The 17,523-nt window shown below is 45.7% G+C and overlaps 1 protein-coding gene across 2 annotated transcripts in view; it reads right to left on the bottom strand.

Annotated features, from left to right (window-relative positions):
- DPYSL4 (dihydropyrimidinase like 4) overlaps positions 1-14,543 on the bottom strand; it is a 32,504-nt gene extending 17,961 nt beyond the window's left edge. Inside the window, exons 1-6 of one of the 2 annotated variants that reach the window (XM_035137779.2) lie at positions 14,185-14,543; positions 6,401-6,489; positions 5,377-5,561; positions 3,642-3,806; positions 595-656; positions 414-494 (exon numbers count right to left, since the gene is read on the bottom strand). In XM_035137779.2, coding sequence (XP_034993670.2) covers positions 414-494; positions 595-656; positions 3,642-3,806; positions 5,377-5,561; positions 6,401-6,489; positions 14,185-14,535 — 933 coding nt within the window. In that variant the 5' untranslated portion in view covers positions 14,536-14,543. Of the gene's footprint in view, positions 1-413; positions 495-594; positions 657-3,641; positions 3,807-5,376; positions 5,562-6,400; positions 6,490-10,709; positions 11,044-14,184 lie in introns of those variants that run through there. The other variant, XM_035137781.2, reaches the window with a different exon arrangement.
- Positions 14,544-17,523: the final 2,980 nt, after the last annotated feature.

Genomic DNA, 17,523 nt, shown 5'->3' with positions numbered 1-17,523 from the left:
ATAAAGTACAAACTTGTACTGTAGGCCATTATCCTTTACAAATTACAGATGGATTCGATACCTTTTAGGATACCTATAAGATCATCTCGCTCCTTATACACCCAACCAATTAATGGACTCTGCAGATGAGGGCCTCCTGCGGATACCATCTCATTAGGAAGTTCATTCTACATGATGTAGGAAGAGGGCCTTTAGTGTGATGGCACCTACCCGTTGGAACTTGTGCCCATTACAGATCAGACCGGCACTGTCTTTACAGTCTTTTCAGCACCTACTGAAGACATTTCTTTTCCAACCACCCTTTTAACTGCATTGGATTTGAAATTGTTTTCATTGCTGATTTTTTAATTGCTAGATGCTTTGGGATACTTCATGGGAAGTGATTCATAAATGAAATGAAATAAACACTCTACCTCATCAATGATGTCTCCGTTTTCAGCATGTACTTGGGCAATGGCGCCCAGATCTCGAATAATACTGAATATCTCATACATCTGCCAGGAAAGAAAGAAAAATGGTGGAGTCTGATCATGCTTATGTTTTTCAACCAAAGCATAGTTGAACAATAGTTTGCATCTTGTGTATATATATTACCTGAGCATCAGTGCACTGGAGTTTGTCTTTATAAGCCATGAAAACAAGAAAGGAGTTCACACCTTAATGAAAGCAGAAGAGAATTAATGATTGCTACTGAAAGATGATCATCAGTTACCAGGCTGCATAGCGTGGCCAGCTTATGATACAAAACTAATCAAGGCTTAGAATCTGAATTGAAAAATGTTGAATAAAATCTATGCTGTGAGCCATGAGCTTGCTTATTCAGAAGAAAATGCTATCAAACCCTAAGTGTCTGATTTAACATTCTTAGCAGTCAAGTCAAATACACTGGTATGACTCTGAATTCCTCATCTATGCTAAGTGGACAGTTGTCATTAATGCATTTTCTTTCCAATGTCAAAAGTGCAATTAGTTAGGAACCACAGTGTGCAGATACATACCACTCAGGTATATACCACAAGTCTCTGAACCTATCAAATTCTTTTTTAGACAATCTGGAGCAATAGGCTGTGTTCATGCATTAAGCTGCCCTATGTTAATTTCTCTGTATGACTTCTTGGGTTGCAGAATTGAACCAAAATCCCTGACAGTTTCCAATTATATTGTTAGAATTTATTGCAGCATTTAAATAAACATGAGAAATCTGACATTGGATTACATGACCCATTTCCATGTATTGGTTAACTTAAAATCTGAGCGTTGAGTTTTGTAGGAACATACAAAGCTGCCTTAAACAGAGTGAGATCATCAGTATCCTCTACACCAGGCATAACCAAACTGCGGCCCTCCAGATGTTTTGGCCTACAACTCCCATGATCCCTAGCTAAGAGGACCAATGGTCAGGGATGATGGGAATTGTAGTCCAAAACATCTGGAGGGCCGAAGTTTGGGGATGCCTGCTCTACACTGAGCGGCAGTGGTTTGCCATGGTTTCAAGCAGAAGTCTTTCCTACCCTCACCTGAGTGAGAATGTCAGGCAGTGAACCCAACCTTTTTCATGCAAACATATGTTCTACCACTGAGCTATGGCTCTTGTGTTTCACCATCAGTTTCTTTGATAGATGGTGCGCTGTGTCCCCGGAAAGGATTTTCCTGCAAGGTTTCCCAATCTCTTCCTGGTAATGCTTGGCATTTTCCTTCCACTTTCTTCTGGGGCTACTCAGCGTGAACTCCTTCAGCGGCATGGCCTATAGCAAGCAGCCCCTTCACCAGGGTGCAGGGCTGCTGTGTGATGAGTGGGACTATGTGGGTCTTGTGGCACATGATTTTGTGAACAGTGAATAATAGTGAGTATAGTCATACTAATGGAAATAACCATGTGGCCAGTGATGGATCATGCGACCAGCTGTGCTCGTTCTACAGGCACAATGCAATTGTGAATGGGAATAATGGTTAGTTCTCTTTACTAATAGGAAAGTAATACTAGAGAACAATTCTGATTAGCAGGAAATAGTGTGGCCATGCAGATGGTCCTGGTTGTATGGGAATAGTGCCAATTCCTTGGGAAACATAAGAATGTCGCCCCATTCACACTGTCACCCAGTTCTCTCTCTCTCTCTCTCTCTCTCTCTCTCTCTCTCTCTCTCTCTCTCTCACACACACACACACACACACACAGTTTAGAACCACAACACATGGAAGTGGCTTCCACACCACAAGGAGCTTGTTGCAATGAGGAATGTGTGGAACTTCCCACTGGGATGCCTGGTTCTGACCAAGTAGCTCTTGGGTGAAATTTCTGACTCCCTGAGTGGGAAACCACATCAGAGCCATAGCTTATCCTAGCTTCACAACATATTTAATCTGGAAGGATTCAGCTTTCTTCCCAGAAGGTCCTCTGTGTGGGGGGAAACCAAGATGAAGGTTGGAATGCAAAGGGGGTGAGCTGCCTGCAGGATTCTTCTTTCCCCCACTATCATTGCCACAGTGGAATGATTTTATGTAGATTTGATTGAATAGTAATTCAAAAGTGGCAGAAAAGACAGAAGCATTCAAGTAGCTGCCTAGATGTTCACTTGGTGGACCTTCTCGGAAGCAACCTGAATGCGACACCCAGAATGGCTGTTTTTGTTTGGTTCGTTTTGGTACATTTGGGCAGCCTGGTAGCATAGGATACCAAAAGCCCTCTCAAGTATTCCACATCCAAGTCATAGCCGGCACCTTAATGGGAGTGGGGGATTCTAGTTATAACAATGTCTACCTAAGGGTCAAACCAAATTAAGGTGGGATGCTATTGAATGTTGCTCCACAACACTGGATATTGTCAGGCTTAAGAAAGAAAGCTTGTTTTTTTACTGATGGTTAACTAATTTTCATCGTCCTGTGTGTCTGTACTGAGGCACGGGTGGCGCTGTGGTCTAAACCACAGAGCCTAGGGCTTGCCGATCAGAAGGTCAGTGGTTTGAATCCCCGCGGTGGGGTGAGCTCTCGTTGTTCGGTCCCTGCTCCTGCCAACCTAGCAGTTCGAAAGCACATCAAAGTGCAAGTAGATAAATAGGTACCACACTGGCGGGAAGGTAAACGGCGTTTCTGTGCGCTGCTCTGGTTCACCAGAAGTGGCTTAGTCATGCTGGCCACATGACCCGGAAGCTGTACGCCGACTCCCTCAGCCAGTAAAGCGAGATGAGCGCCGCAACCCCAGTGTCATCCGCGACTGGACCTAATGGTCAGGGGTCCCTTTACCTTTATGTGTGTGTATATATGTGTGTGAACACACACACACAATAAAAAGAACATTTAAAATACTTATACTTCCCAAATATTGCATTAGAGGACAAATGATCTCCAATAATCAAAGAACACAAAAACTGAGTTTTCCGAAGGTGGAAAAGCACTGCATGTTAGGACATCATATCCATAAAATGATAAACACATCTTGTCAAAAAGGATATGCTTCCCTCATCTATTAAACATCATTTGCTCCCAAGCTAAAACACTCTTTTGCATAATCTAGCAGTTTATATGTGGTGGGATCTTTGCCTCCCAGTGTTGCAATATTCATGTCTTTTTGCAACTAGGAAGCTATGACAGTCGTAAATCTCCATTCGCTTGTTACTTTCTATGAAGTGCATCTTCGCACTTACCTTTGTCTTTGACGAGAGCCTCCAGCTCTTCTTTGATGCTCTCATGCCAGCGTGTGATGTCAATATGCAGAGAATAATCACAACATGCTTTGCTGTCAGCACACTCCCTCCACTGGTCATAGGCGGTCAGAAGGTTTGACCCAGATTCAGGGAACACATGGTCAACTGGAGAAACAAATGCATTCATTGGACGATGAGGGTTCAGTTGCCTAATATGGGTAGGGTATCTGCAACCCTTCAAGGTACTGTTCAACTCCAACTCCCATCAGCCTCAACCAGCATGACCAGATGCCAGGGATGATGGAAACTAGAGTCCAACAACACCTGGAAGGCAATGGGTTTCCCACCCCATATCTATTGAAAGATACTTATTTCAGGGAACATTTGGGGTTTGTTTGTTTTGCATTTACATCTCACCTTTCCTCCAAAGCAGGCATAGGCAAACTCAGCCCTCCAGATGTTTTGGGACTACAACTCCCATCATCCCTAGCTAACAGGACCAGTGGTCAGGGATGATGGAGCTGTAGTCCCAAAACATCTGGAGGGCCGAGTTTGCCTATGCCTGATCCAAGGAGTTGCAAGGTGAAGTACATAGTTCTCCCCAAACCCATTTTATCCTCACCAGAAGGCTGAGGGACTATGACTGGCCCAAGGTGAGCTTAATGGATGACCAGGTATCTAGACTCTGGTTTCACAGGTCCTAGTTTGACACTCTAACACATCACACTGGCTCTCACATCAGAATAGGTAGTACCAAAGATCTGCAGGGTCTATAATTATATTTCAGACAACCAAATTTAAGACTATAACCAGGCAGGGGAAGGACATACAAAATGTTGTGAAAAACAAAAGTTCTGCCACACCCAAAGGGTTGTTGTTGTTGTTGTTGGGCAATACGCACCAACCGAGTGGCAACAGCGGCAGGGTTGACGAAATAACAAAGTCGTCTTCAGTATCTTTGCTTGCTTTTATTTACAATTATATACAACACACTCCTCTACTCCATTCCTCTATATCTCACACTACACCATAGCTGCCAAGTTATCCCTTTTTAAAAGGGATTTTCCCTTATGCTGAATAGGCTTCCTCGCGAGAAAAGGGAAAACTTGGCAGCTATGCACTACACCACCACACCCATGAACCATTTGGGTAGCTTAAATACAGAATTCAAAATAGTCAATTCCCCAATCACATTACAGTGAGCAAACTCTACCTTCCATTATTCAAATTAGCAAAAGCTCACAGGTGTGTTAATATTCAGATCAAGGTTACAAACACACACCTCTGTGTAGCACCATTGACCACATTGGTCTTAAAGGAAAAAACCTAACAGTTGTACCACAATGACATGGGGATATGTTTATGCAAGTCTACAGTACAGAATGCATTGTGGGAACCCGGGCATGTATTAAAGGCTAATTCATGTGGCCAAATGAGCAGTGAGTTGCAATGCAAGCTTCTTAGGAGTGGTGCTACTGCCACTTACTGGGAGGGACTTGGTAAGCAGCAAGGTGGCAGGGCCACTGTGGCTGTGCAGGCACACTGTCAGAGCCAACCTGATGCTCCCACCATGCTCATCTCCCTCCTGCTAAGAGGCAGTCACACTGCTGTGGGGAAACTAGTGCTGTGGCCCCACCTCACCAAGTGAGCAACCTCCAATTAGCTAGTTTTCAGTGACTGATTTTCCTGCTCTAACAACAAAAGGAATGCAGTCCACAGCAAGGGCGTTACGTACGAATCATGGTGGTCCCTCCTGCCAGAGCTGCTTTGGTTCCTTGATAGAAGTCATCAGCAGAGGTCATTCCCAACACTGGCATCTGCAGCCTAGTGTGGACATCTATCCCACCTGGCATAACTAGCTGGCCGTAAGCGTCAACCACTTTCACACCACCAGGAACAACCAGATTTTCCCCAATTTGTCTGAAAATGACATTAAAAGAGATTGCTTGCAAGTTTCATTCAAGGAGGACAACAGTATATAGATCTCCAACATACTGGTTTGGATCCAGACTAAATTCATTGAACTAAGATCCCAGCAATTAAATGATGACTTAAATCCCATTGATTTAAATGGCAATCAAGTACTGGTAACGAGATCTGGGGTAGTGAAGATGCTGCGGACGACACCGCCCATCAGCACCAGCCAACATGGCCAATGATCAGGATAAAGAGAGCTATGGTCCAAAAGTACAGGAGGGGACCACATGGACTACCTCTGAACTAGATCAGCTCACTGTGTTCCTGATGCTTATAACACTGCTTTCGGAAATCTGCTTTCTTACCAGACTCTCCTTGCTGAAATGCTTTCTACATTCACAGTTAAATGCTCTAGTACTCAACAGGGAGCAAAGGAAAGTGCCACCTGAGCACAGCCTTAGGATTATAGGTATATTTCTTTTGCAACCTTCCAACAGTTTGACTTAACCCCCCCCCCCAAGGTGCACTCCTCAATTGTCTCCCAAGACTTATGGATGTCAATCATACTTTGGGGGCATTCCCTGTGATCCTCAGATGAAGAGCAATATAGAAAACAAATAAATAATCGTAATAATCTTGATCCATAGGCCCTCGTGTGCTCTGTACCATAGTACTGAATGTGTTACTTTCATGTAGTTGTGTAACAACAATTCTATTCTGTCTCCTCTATGCTTTGCTTATATTGTAATTAATGTATCAGAGAGCAATGAAAGTAGATCAAATTGTACACAAATATCTGGAATAAATAAAACTGTACTCCAAAATATTTTTCAGCAACTTACTTAATCAAGCCATCTTCCACATAGATATCTGCATAAAATGACTGATCATCGTTGACAATCTTTCCTCCTTTGATGAGCAGCCGGTCACTCTGATTTAAAAGCAAACAAACAATGATTTCCAAGCTAACCAGACTTTACCTAAAGGTGTCTTTAGGTATACATTCAGAAACAGACTATATAAAAATGCCTGGTGCAAGTTGAGTGTTGGTCTCAAGTCACAGCTGAGATTCAGATTTTGTCTAAGACATGAAAAGCAGCTGATGTTATTTTGTCTAGAAATGCAAAAGAATGTAATACAAAAAACAAAGGCAGCAAAAATTGTTCGTGTTTCTGGGCTATCTGACCAACTGGTAGGAATTATGTGTTATAAAATTTAGAAAATACACTCATCAGCCTTGCCTGACTTATTTTTTTCTCAAATGTTATTGTAAAACACAGTGCCAGCTAGGCAGCTCTTAATTAAGATGGCTAGAACCCCACATTTTTCAGCTCTCAAAACGAGGAGCCATGGGTTTCTGGTGTAAAGCCTTTGTTGATTTCCCCTCTTGGCGCTGTCTCCAAGGATATTACAAGGAATCAGGCCTATAATTTGCTGAAAGGTGACTCATTTTGAGTTGACCTCTGTTAGCAATTCCAGGGAATCTGCCAGCTGCTGGAGAATGCTAAGGACTCAGAAACACATTATCAGAATAAATGCAGAATAAGTCACACAGCAAAGGAAAGTAAGTGTACAGAGAAGGACAGTATCCCATCCTAACAACAAAAATTTAGTGGTTTGTAACTGAAACTGATTTTTTAACAAAGAAAAGGAATTTCTGAAGGCATGTGGAATTGGCTTCCTTGTTACATAGCCTGGGGCTGTAGGCCTTTATAAATGCAACAGTACTAACAAGGAAAGTATCAAGGAGTTAGCTACGGTACTTTGATTTACAATACCCTTTCAAGGACCTCTTATAACAGGATTTAGAGTACCCAGGTGGCCTTCTTCCAAGTTCAAGTTAGCCCATACCAGTTTTATTTCATAGACCAGGGGTCAGCAAGGTTTTTCTTGCCTGGGCCGGATCGGTTCCGCAGACATTCCTCTGTTGGCCGGATCATGCACCCGCCCACAATTTTCTGTGCATGCGCAGGCACGATTTTTGGTGCTGTGGAAGCAAGTCCCTGTGCCGCGTCGGTTTAGCACAGCGCACGAGCAGCTCGGTTTGGGGGCAGCTCATGGGCTGGTCAAACGACCTCTGAGGGCCGCTTCCAGCCCATGGGCCTTAGGCTGGTGACCCCTGTCATAGACAGAACAATGGATGCCTTCACAACAATTCCTGGGTGTTTACACCTTGATACAGGAATATAGGGTCAATAATGATGATGTGGGTAAGACATGTTGTGCTACCAATCAAAGTGAATAATGTACACCTGTATAGAAAGCATAAGAGATTTGTTTCATCAGGATACCTCAATGAACAGCTTCACTGACCCACTGCAGCTCTTCCTCCCCATGAAGGGGGGACAGTATTAGATGAGTTATGCTGTAACTATTCCTAGGCTGCAGCCCTTCTCCATAACAACCAGAGCACGGGCCAGATGCGGTAAGCCAGCCTTTAATCAAACAGCTTCTTTTCAGTCGCTGCTTCAAGGGCTGGCCTGCTCTGGCTCGCTCACGGCCAAACAATGAAGAATAGAGCACTCACATGTCAGGCACTGGGGGGAGCCATTCCGCTCAAAGCCCACCTCGGAAGAAAACCCCTTCTACAGAAGTGACATCACAGCTGCTCACTTTGGTGAGAGAAATAGCGTACACCGAGAAAGGAAGGGAACTGTGAGGACGTCTAAACCAAGATGGATGGTCCATTGGCCTGATGCAGCAGGCTCTTCAAACCATCTAACATGACAGGATGCAAGGAATGGGAAGGAGTCACCCACCTCTCCTACTAATGCATTTGAGAGTTCACAGGCTAGGCCATCAGGACAAGAGGCTCACAACCAATAATTACTTGGCAGGTAATGAGTTCTGACGTTCTTACTTTAAAACCCAACCCTAAAGGGCTTAAGCAGGCATCAGAGCTTCCTCAATCATCATGGCCAGGATCCAAGGAGAATCTTAGGTTCACACAAGGGACTTGCACTAGCTCAGCAGAATATTCACAGGCTCTCTCCCCCTTGACTCTCCATGCAGTTCCACAAGCTGTTTTTTCAACCCTCTTCGATTTCAGTTTGCCATACAGCCTCCGGGACCACTGCCTGAACATGAGCACTAGTTCCACAATTCTTTAGATCCTACTGAATGTGGTGTGCTTTATTCCACAGTTCATTTCAGTGGGGAGTTGGTCAGAAATTTCCACAGTTGAATTCACAAGAATAATCTGCTGTATTAGATGTAACCCTAATAGTGCATGTGTCCATATGTGCAATGTACACATACACACACCCCTCTGATAAAGGCCAGGATAAGGAGGGGATGCAAATGAGTAGAATGACAAAATAATAATAATAATTTAGTAGATCCTGGGAAGGCATCAAAAGTAGGTCAAGCAGCATTCCCAAGAAAAGAATGTGTTTTGGAGAATGCTAATGTTAAGATACTCATAAACTGTGATTGCCTTTGATAAGTAGAAACATGCAGAGATTCACATTGATGTGGGCTATATGCAACCGATCCTAACACCTGAAGTTGTGGTAAATGCCTGACAATTTGCTGTGTGTTATTTCTTCCAGTGATGGTGAAGCAGGAGAGAGAGAGAGAGAGAGAGAGAGAGAGAGAGAGAGAGAGGAAAAATTGCTTCTCTTATAGTGCAATCCCCTGAATGTCTCCTCGGAAGCAGATCCCATTAAATTCAATGAGACTTACGACTAAGAAATATATATAGGATTGCAGTCTAAGGTGTGTATGGATTGATGTAATGGAGATCCAGAAGGCCTTTGAAATAACTACCTTTGCATAAAGATGGGTCTGTTACATGGACTTATTTCAAACAGCAGAGCTTAGCTTACAGAGAATATGAATGTGCACTGTATTTGAAAAGCATTTAACAGGTAAATAGAAGCACATCCAGTTGAGGATAAAACACTGTTTAAATCCTTGGGGTTCAAGTTGGGTTACATTTAACAAAAGAGCACACTAATTCTCTGCACAGGGAGCTTTCAGTGGCAAATGTCTTAAATAGCAGCCCTCGGCCAGACTTCCATCCCTTTATTTCTTTTTCCATGTTCCCAGGAACAGATTGTGTATTAGAAGTTACTACATCCCACAGTCACTGAAGAAATCCTTAGAGGAAATGCCCACATTTCAGTGTTTATCTGTTCAACTTGTATCTGAAGAACCTGTATTGATTGCCTTTCACTTGCCTGATACTGAGAAATACTCTAGACACCAAGCTAAATTAAGCTCTTTGTACTTAAGAACAAAATCAGCCAAAAATATATTAATCCCCTCTGTTAGAGGTGGAAATGGGAGGCAAATGGGGCTTCCCTGCCCCTCGAGAAAGAAGCTTGGACTGCACACCTGCTTCTAACATTCTAAAGAGGGTCGAAGGGAGGATGGTGTCCTAAGAGGTCACCCATTCAAAGGGAGTTAGAAATCCACGAATGAGCAATCAGATCGAGGGCGGGGGTGGGCTGCAAGCGGATAAACAACAGAAGAAGGCGACACCAGCCACTTAGCGAAGAAGAAAAAAGGCGTGCCACGAAGAATGTTGTTTTGCATTCACTTATAAGTTGATTCGGGGTGCCGAGAAGTGGGCGGATTCCTCAAGGTCTTTATAACCCTGGGAGATTTCCAGAATAACACAGCGCTCTGTTTTGTTTTTCTCCTTGAAAAGCTGGTGGGTGGGGGGACCCATTGGCTCGCCTCTGCACGAAGAAGGCATCAGCGCGCACCTACAGGCTGAACGTTGCATGGGGAGAAAGAGCGCGCTGTGGACAAGGAGAGGTTGTTCGAGGAGTCCCCAGGCGGAGGGTCACCACCAGCCATGGCCGGCGGAGGCACAAATGCCGAATGCCGTCGCTCGGATCTCGACTGCGCCTTCCGCCCCCTCCCCCTGAAGCCCACCGGGACCGCGCAGCTCCACCTCCCCTTCCCTCCCCGTTGCAACCCAAACCTCCCCTCGCCTTCCCGTTACGAAAATCCTACCCAGGGGCTTCAGGTCGGCGGCCCACCCGGGGGGGGGATCCACACCACCACCGCCAGAAGCCTCGGGAAAGGCGGAGGGTGGGGGCTGGGGACTCCGCACAACCCCGGGAAGCGCAGGTCGGACCCTCGGAGAGCAATGCCAGCCCGAGAATCATCGCCACTCCAGCCCAGGGCCCTGCGGCTCACCGTGATCCGCGGGATGTTCTTCTTGCCTTGGTACGACATCTTCCCCCGCAGGCCTTGCCTAGCGCGGGACGGGGAGGTGGGAAGGGGTCACGGGCGGCGGCGAGGGGCCTTTGTGGGTCCGGAGGGCGGCCGGCCGAGGGAGCAGCGGCTGGCGCCGGCGGATGGCTCTGTGCTGAGTGGCGCCGCGTGTGCGTGCGCGCCTCTCCGCCCGGCGGATTGTTCTGGCAAGGAGGGAGGGCGGGCGGGCGAGCGAGAGCGAGCGAGCGAGCGAGAGCAGCTCGGTGGCTCCCCCTGCGCTGGCCGACCGGCAGCCTCGCCGAGTGAGCAGCTGCCTGATTAGCATTCCACGCCCGTGCACCAGGCAGCGGCAGACAGGGCCCCAGACGCGCAGGCAGACAGCTCCTCCGGGGCCTCTCCTGCGAGCCCGGCCTGCACGCAGCCACAGCCCTGTCCAACAAAAGCCTGCGCCTCCCCACGCCGGCCAACAAAGGCCACGTGGCAGAGCCCTCTCTCTAGGGGCCAGGCCCTCGTCAGCAGGGGGCGGCTGACTGGAGATGCAGCCCAGGGGGCTTTTGTGTTTCCCGGTTGGCGCTTGGGGTGTGTGTGTGGGGGGGTGTGCATCCTGCTGGGAGCTGGTATAGTCATCAGGAGGACGCAGCCGGCTTCCCGGGGCTGATTTGGGAGCGGGAAGTTAGGTCACCTACCTGCCCCCCATCCAACCCGCTTCAGATCCATATTTCAAACCTTGCGTTGGATTGGGACTTGCTCATCCCGAGTTTAACTTGAAAGTCAAGATCCTTGATGTCGGTGGAAACGGCTTCCGAGTGGCTAGGATCACGCGCGCGTAGACCAGCAGGGGTGCCAACTTGAATAAAATATTGGGGGACCCAAGTATATTGGGGGACCCAAGTAATCCATCACAAGACGCGGCACATACACTCCATTTGAATGGCAATGCGGCGACCATCAACTTTGAGGGTCACTAATATTTTATGGTGAGGGGGGCGAAGTCCTTAGGAGTTGACTCCTATGCAGAGCAGTGTTGTTGTGTAGCCCCAAACAGGCGGATGCTTCCCTACAGCGCTGTCATCTGCACGTCCATTCAAAAGGAAGCCCCGTTTTGTTTAACTTTTCCAAGGGTATTTCAGGTTTAAGTGACCCTCTGTTTTAATCTAGCATCGGATCCTAGGGGCAACCAGCTCAGCCCTGGTCAGAATTTTCCTTCATAACCACCACCGAGTGAGTGTTGAAGCCAGAGATCTGGGTAGGATCCAATAATAAGGGGATCCTCTGCGGAATCAGATGCACTTGGCGAGGTGCTGTTTCAAACGACGTGTACGATTTATTTGGTGACCAGTAGCTTAGTACAGTATGCTGCTTTTGTTTTTAAGGATGGGATAAATTTATGCAGAGGATATGTCTGCTCTGCTCTAAGGGGTCCTGGCCACGAGCGATGAGTCGTCCATATTCCGAGGAAATGTGCCTCTGAATAATGGGAGGCCCTGGAGGCAAACAAAAGGAGCGGGCTTTGTGCTCTGCCTGTAGGCTTCCTGAAAGCATCAATCTGGCCACTCCTATGGAAACGCAAGTTCCAAGTTAGCCGGAGTCTGGATCATAGCTGCCAACTTTTCCCTTTTCTCGCGAGGAAGCCTATTCAGCATAAGGGAATTTCCCTTTTAAAAAGGGAGAACTTGGCAGCTATAGTCTGGATGTGATCCTGGAGGGCTCTGGTGTACGAGGCTGATGTTGTAACACTAAAGACGTGTTGCCTGAGTTTTGTTTGTTTACCTCTTCCCTCCACACACCCCTTTCCTTTTGTGTCCTATCTTTTTAAGACTTTAAATGGGCGTTTTTATGGGCTAGATAATGGGGTATAAGTGTTTTGTAGTAATAAGTAAAATGTGTCACTCATTTCAGAGAACAAAGAGAAAATATGCATGCTTGTTCAGAAGCAGAGTTCAAGGGAATTTACACCAAGGTAAGTATTCTTTATTTTTATTTAGAATTGCAGCCTTAATCAATAACTTGCAGGGCAGCCAAGTGGCATTTGGACCAGCGAACGAAACCTCAGTTCTTAAAGCTTTGTGCTCAAATTACCAGGAAAAAGAGATTGTCACAAGAGACTCCCTCCCTCCCTCTCCACTGCACCACGTGGAAAGTAGTTTATTAGAAACCATTTATCAGCATTAAAGTGGAAGCGAAGAGGGGCATTCCGCCTTGCTGCAATTCCCACTCAGATGTAGGAGGTGTGTGTGAGTGTAAAAAGTGCCTGCTGGATCAGGCCAATGGCACATACACGCTGGTGGCCAACCAGATGCCTATGGGAAGCCCCCAGACAAGATCTGAGCGCTGCAGCTACTCTCTCCTCCTGCTGCTTCCAGCAATTACGGTAGCATTCAGAAGTCTACTGCCTCCACAGTGGAGGTAAGAACATAGCCATCAAGGCTAGCATTCTGGGTTAATATAATCTCCAGCCCTAACCGCAAACTCTGCATGGCTCCTGCTACTGGGAAGAAACACCCGGTCCTACCTTTATTAAAAGCATTTTGGGTTGCTATTATATGCCAATTTCCCCCAAAGTATGCCTCATTGAAATTCCTATGCCTATCTACTCAGAAGTAAGTAAGTCCCGTTGAGTTAATCTGGACCTACCCTGCAGTAAATGTGCAAAGCATTTCAGCCTTCCCATCCAATTCTTTCATTCATATTAAAATCAATAAAATGACTCCCATTGGCTGTAACATAAGACCGGGTCTGTTGAATCTCACAGCAGCAGAATCTCACAGCCAGGTCCCCGGTGACGCTCATTTGCGTTGCAAAATAACAGAGGACACAGTGCTCCTACTCTACCTGTGGGGTATACATTGCTGCCTCGGCACATTTAAAGAGAGGACGATGGAGAAAGCCAGCCAGCCGTCTAAACGGGCTGCAGCCGATTGGGAAATCAATCGCCACCTGGCGTCCCGATCAGTCCTCTTCGGAGGGCGGAAGGGGGGCGATTGTGACAGGTTTCGTGACCTCGGACGCGATTAAGAAGCGGCGGCTCCACTGTGAATTCCAAACCACATTCCAGTTCAGGAAATGCAGCTGGCTCTGTCGCTTGCTCAGAGCAGCTCTCGTGCCTTTGAAATCGAGGGCGGAAGCCGAGCCGCTCACGGGTTTGCCAGGTCCTCGTCCCACGAGCTAAACCTGCGCACATGAGCCGAGTCACTTCGAGCGCCGCCTACTTGGCTGGAAGAGACCCAGACGCTGGACGCTTCCTGCCTGTTCCCGGGCCGTTTGGCTGATTCCGCTAAGGGACTTGCCTTTCTGCACCGGATTTGCTCATTACCTTACTCAGGTCGTTAAATACATTCCTGAAACATTTGACAGACAGACAGAGCTCTGGTTCAGCTGTATCCCGCACCCTCAAAAGTTTAGCCCCATAGCGCATATCCTCCAATGACCGTCCCCAGCGCCTTCCTTCCCCCGTTACCTGATGGCAGCCATTGGGCAATTCCTCTGCTACTCCAACTGACGGCGGCCTCGCGGGTGTGAGGACCGGGGTATTTTGGCTCCCGCTGCTGGCTTCGCTCTGCCCCTCCGACCCGCTGGAGAGCTGGCTGAGGTCCCCTCGACTGAGCTTCTGGTTGCTGCTCCCTCGCCTCCCTCCGCCGAGCGATTCGAAGTCCAGCGTCTTGTTTTCGAAGGCGCCCTCCACGTTGCAAAACATCCCTCCGTACTTCTGCCGGGGCTTGGGGCTGGCGGTGCCGAGGGCCGCGAAGTAATCGGGCACTTCCTCCTCTTTCTTCTCCGGCGGCTGGAGCTGCTCCCTCCGCTCTGCCATGGCTGCTAGGGAAGGGAGGTCGCCTGCCTGGGACTGCTGGAGAGTGAAGCGAAGTGTTGCCAAACTAGCGCCGTGTGGGGATGGGGGTGTCACGGCAACGCAGGGGCTCAATCCGATTTCACTTGTCAGATGTAAACTCCTAGCCAGTTCCGCGCTGCGTTAGGCAGGTAACGCCATTGGTCTTCGCCACGAGCCTGGCTTGGCTGGCTGGGAGCTGTCCGCGCTCTGTGGTGCTGAAACAGCCGCGCCGGAGGAGTTCATTAGGACGACATCCCAGCGAGAGCCCACCTACAGGAGAATTTCCATCGCTGTCACTTAAACGCTGCTTTGCCTCTCGCCGGGGGTTGGCTCAACTCACCATGCATGAGTCGAGGTGGTCCCAGAAGAAGAATAAACACAATGGAAGTTTACTGACAGCCTTTATTGAATCAATTATTCCCTTACCAACGGAGACAGACACAAGAGATAACGTGCTTGCTTTTGCTCCATTAACAGTTTATTAAGGGATAGCCAAAGGCGTTTTGAACAAAAGCGAAGCACTTTTGTATGTAGGGCTATAGAACATTTGTAGCCCAGTGCTTACACTTGTCTGTAAACCCTTGCCAACTACAATTCTGTAGATGGAATTTGAAGACTTATTTGAATTGAATGCATGTATTATGAAGCACATGATACATTGGCATACCTTGCACTTTCTCTTCTGCATTCCTTTCATTTTGTTCCAAATATGTGCAAAAAAGTAGAATAAAAATTGTTACATTTTCATCACAACTGCAGTGTGGTGTCTGACAAACAATTTGCTTATACTATTTGTGGAGATATTTCAATGCTACCTGGTGGGATTTATTTATTTATTACTAATCATTTCATTTTGAAGATGGAAATTAAGGTCAGAATTCTTAAGAATTCATATAAAAAGTAGGTTCCTCCACAGTTTCATTTTGAATGAGATAACAGTACTCCAGTATATGATTTCTGCTTACAACTGATGTCAGCCTTAGGGCAACAGACTGTTCTGTTTCACATACTTTATTCCCCTGTTGTTTTAGCTGATACAGGATTATAGCTCTAGAAGAGAATTGCTAAACAGAATTAGGTCATTGCATTGCAATGCAAGCAGAAAGCTTGGCTCAAAGATCTTGTTTTTAAAGCAAGCAGAAAGGAGAGACCCCTATTTATCCATGACCACAAAGTCATTTCTTACAGTCGACCTGTAAAATCTAATGAACCTACATATCTAATGTACCTAATGTAAGAACTAGTTCCAGAATTACTAATCCAGTTGCTAAGTGCAACTGCTCACACAAAGTGGTCTACTCACATGGACAGTGTGAGACTCCCCAAATTCTCTTGGAAGATTTTGGAGGCTACTTCCATGAGCAGGAAACCAGAACCACCATTTACAGAAATTGTGCTATATTCCAAATGGGTCACCATAATAGGAAACTTTAGAAAGTAGGAAGTGGGCTGCAGGTCACAGACCAGTCAATTACTTCTTTCTTCTCGGCATATACCTACATAACCTTGATATTTCCAAACTGTCAGCACATTGCTGTTGTCTTCACACCTCCTCAGCATATAGACTTATATAGACTTTTTTGTACACTAGGCATGCAATGCATGTAGTAAAATAGGATAAAGATATGGAAATTGATTGAATGTTTCTTGGCAGGATACAGCTATTTAACCAAGTCATAAGACATTTGCAGACATGTCCTGGGAGCTGGGTTGTCTATGGTTGGCTGTAATTGTTGGTATAATAAATGGAAATTCTCTCTACAACAATCTGGAGCATAGCTTTTTTATGCATCCTGATCAATGTGTAAACTTACTCAGATTACTCCATTGGTATAGTTCAAAAGCAACTATTGCTGCTTACATGCTGGCTTCAACACTTTTCTTTTTGTGCTGCATGGAGAAAATCCATGTCTAGTCATTCATACGTTTAAAAGACTTTTTTAATTAAAAGTTTACAATAATTTATGTACTTTACAAATGAATAGAAAGTCTCTGATATATATAGCATATGAATCACAATACAAAAATATGTGTAAAACTTTGTACATATAAGCCTATTTTAGGCTCATCAATTACCTCTTTAGCACAGAACCAAACATTAAATATTTAGGATATGATTATTATGAGATTACATTAGAAAACACAAGTAAACCATGGCATATTTCATCATGGAAGAAAACTCTTGTATATGCTTTTAGTTTTTACAGACATTTACAGCTGCTTAAATAAACTGTACACTAAATATGCGGGTGCACTGTACATATTCACAATACGATTTCCTGAGTCTAAACTAAATCCATTACTGTTCAGAAACACACTCTGCACTGTAAGGGTTTAATGATGCCATTAAAGATACAGGTTAATTTGGCACCTGTCCACCACAAATAACTTTCAGGTGCATTGGTTTTCTCAATGATGACAGGTATTTATGTTAACAAGCTGTGTAAGGCACTCTGGGATATACTGAAGACTACAGTTATTAAGCGAGCTGAATACTTTCAAATAACAGCCACAGTCCTTCAACAGCTTGAACCACAGGCATAAGTCTGGTATACATAACACACAGTCATTGACAAATTAAGCAGCAATTCAAATGGATTATAGTTTAGACGTGATGGCAAAATAATTACCCAGAATATACATGTTCTCATTCTCATAACTGATGAGTGTAAGTCATATGCCAAAGTACTGTAGTTGTGAACATGGTATATGATTATATTATTAAGGCTTTCTTGGAACTCTGGTGCTACAATTCAATGTAGTTACACATATCTTCTTTCCATATCGGCTATTGTCGTATATCAGTAATTAAACTAAAAATTTAAGTGCGTGCTGGTACATATATGGTCCCAGCTATTATTACATGGGGAGAGATGGGGTAGTGAGCATCCTTGGGTTTGTGCATCCTTTGGCACAAAGACCTTTACTGTCAAACAGCACTTACATGCATATTTTCCTCTCCAGATAAGT

This window comes from Zootoca vivipara, chromosome 5 (assembly GCF_963506605.1).
Source record: "Zootoca vivipara chromosome 5, rZooViv1.1, whole genome shotgun sequence".
NCBI classification, from domain to species: domain Eukaryota; kingdom Metazoa; phylum Chordata; class Lepidosauria; order Squamata; family Lacertidae; genus Zootoca; species Zootoca vivipara.
The sequence above is the reverse complement of the archived record's forward strand: the minus strand, read 5'-3'. Positions and strand labels throughout refer to the sequence as shown.